Source organism: Sinocyclocheilus rhinocerous, unplaced genomic scaffold, assembly GCF_001515625.1.
Source record: "Sinocyclocheilus rhinocerous isolate Xijiao unplaced genomic scaffold, SAMN03320098_v1.1 scaffold1735, whole genome shotgun sequence".
Taxonomy (NCBI): domain Eukaryota; kingdom Metazoa; phylum Chordata; class Actinopteri; order Cypriniformes; family Cyprinidae; genus Sinocyclocheilus; species Sinocyclocheilus rhinocerous.
In genome coordinates this window covers 835,657-837,503 of record NW_015642868.1, presented here as the reverse complement: position 1 = coordinate 837,503, position 1,847 = coordinate 835,657, and the positions used below count along the sequence as shown (strand labels likewise).

The window sequence follows — 1,847 nt, the reverse complement described above, 5'->3', positions numbered from 1 at the left end:
TTTGTAAAAATCGACGAAAGGCGGGGCATAGAGGAGAAACAATAATGTATAGTATGTGGAAAATAATGTGTTTTTTGAACCTTAAACCGCATAAACACATTTCATTACACCAAATACACAAAATAATGTTCTTTTTAGCAGCATCATATGACCCCTTTAACATGCTGAAATTACAATCATGGTGTTTCAAGTATTATTTCTTGTAATTTCTTATGTAATGATCTAATTTTAAACAGAGACATTTTTGCTGTTGAAACTGAAAGATGGCCGAGCAGCTGCAGGAACTTGTTGCACAGAAGAAGGATGTTGTCGAAACAGTCATGGAAGTGTTTGAGCAGGGCGCAGAAGTGGTGGCCAGCATTGCTGGAGATCTGTTCCCCGTGTTCTCCATCGCAGCTCCGATCGTGAAGCTGGCGCTGGATAACGTGGAAAGCAAAGAGGCCGAGTACATGAAGGAGCAGTTCCAGAAAGTGCGAGATCGCCTGGAAGTCGTTTCTGAAGAAGTCCAGCAGATAAACCAGGAGATCAAGAAGAGCGGCGTAGATGCCACCTATTTCTCCGTGGAGGAGAACCTGACCAACCAATTCCGCAAATTCATGGACGTCCTGAATGCGAAACCTAAATTCAGAGAGGTCAGAAAGAAAACGTTCCTGGAGCACTTCAACAGGACAGGGGGTGATAAAAACCTGCACACTCTTTATAACGCCGTAACCGGAGATAACTTCTCAGGAGAGTCTGTGCTGGAAATCACTCTGAATTATGAGCAGAAGAGCCGCAGAGTGGTGGAGGAGTTTTGCGCTACACTCAAGAAACTGTTCTGCGTCGGTTTGATCGCCTTACTGGGACACGCAGCATTGAAAGGCAATGACGATGAGGAGAAGCTGCTTCAAGATTGGAGCGAGAAGATGAAAGTGGTGCAGGATAAAATGAATGTCGTGATTGAAGACTGCATCAACAGTTTTCCGACGCAGGCCGAGCTGGACGCCAAACACATAGTGAGAGACCAAAGCGACAAAAGCAACCAGCAACTGGCCGACTTGCTGGTAGAGCACCTGAAAAAGAAGTATGACTGGGTTTGCTGGTCAGTCCGCGTCTTTAACTCTCCCACCGGCCTGTTCACCAGCAAGAAAGACTTCCACAGTTTGACGGGAAAGAGTCGCTTTCAGGTGCCATCGTCAGATGACAAGCTAAACGTTGTGGTCTCCTACAGCGCCTCGCCTGAACCCGTCGATAAAGCCCGGATACAGAGCCTGATTTCAGAGCAGAAGAAGATCACGATGACGCCATTGGCTGAACTGCTTTTTGAGACAATCCCTGTCTGTGTGGTTCACACAATCAAGACCTCATGCAAAGATCTGGGCTTCTCCAGCAGCTTCTCTGACGAGCTGCACTTCTTTGAGGAGTTCAAGAGCTTCTGTGTCTTTCTTCATTCTGCTTAAACAAGGAGGAGAAATAGAAAGATTAACAGCTAAGCAGATGTTGTAGGATGATATTCGATTAAACCACTATAATTAGACTGCTTAGCCTCTCTAAGGTTTTGACTTGTGACCAAAATCAACTATTGTACTAGGGCTGCACGATAAATCGCATGCGATATTAACAACGGCTCTGTGTAGTTAATGCTGCTCAATGTGAAAGCACGCAGGTGATGGTGATTTACCGCTGATTACAGAACCGGTTTTTCTGACAAGATGCGCGTTAAATATCGCATGCGATTAATCGTGCAGCCCTATATTGTACTCTACAATCTTTCTTTTTTCATCTTTTTTCCTAGGATTTCCTTAATCTCTGCTTGTTTTAAAGCTGTAAATGAACACTTCAATATATCAAATTTGTGTTTTTAATAT

General features: G+C 44.2%; 1 protein-coding gene across 1 annotated transcript; it reads left to right on the top strand.

Annotated features, from left to right (window-relative positions):
* The first annotated feature begins 238 nt into the window (after positions 1–238).
* On the top strand, positions 239–1,595 carry LOC107756901 (uncharacterized). The gene has a single exon (XM_016574226.1). The coding sequence runs from the start codon at positions 264–266 to the stop codon at positions 1,437–1,439; it is 1,176 nt and encodes a 391-aa protein (XP_016429712.1). The 5' UTR covers positions 239–263; the 3' UTR covers positions 1,440–1,595.
* The last annotated feature ends 252 nt before the right edge of the window (positions 1,596–1,847 follow it).

Excerpts from the sequence above, each read along its gene's own strand:
- LOC107756901 (XM_016574226.1), top strand. The coding sequence starts at position 264 with ATGGCCGAGCAGCTGCAGGAACTTGTTGCACAGAAGAAGGATGTTGTC.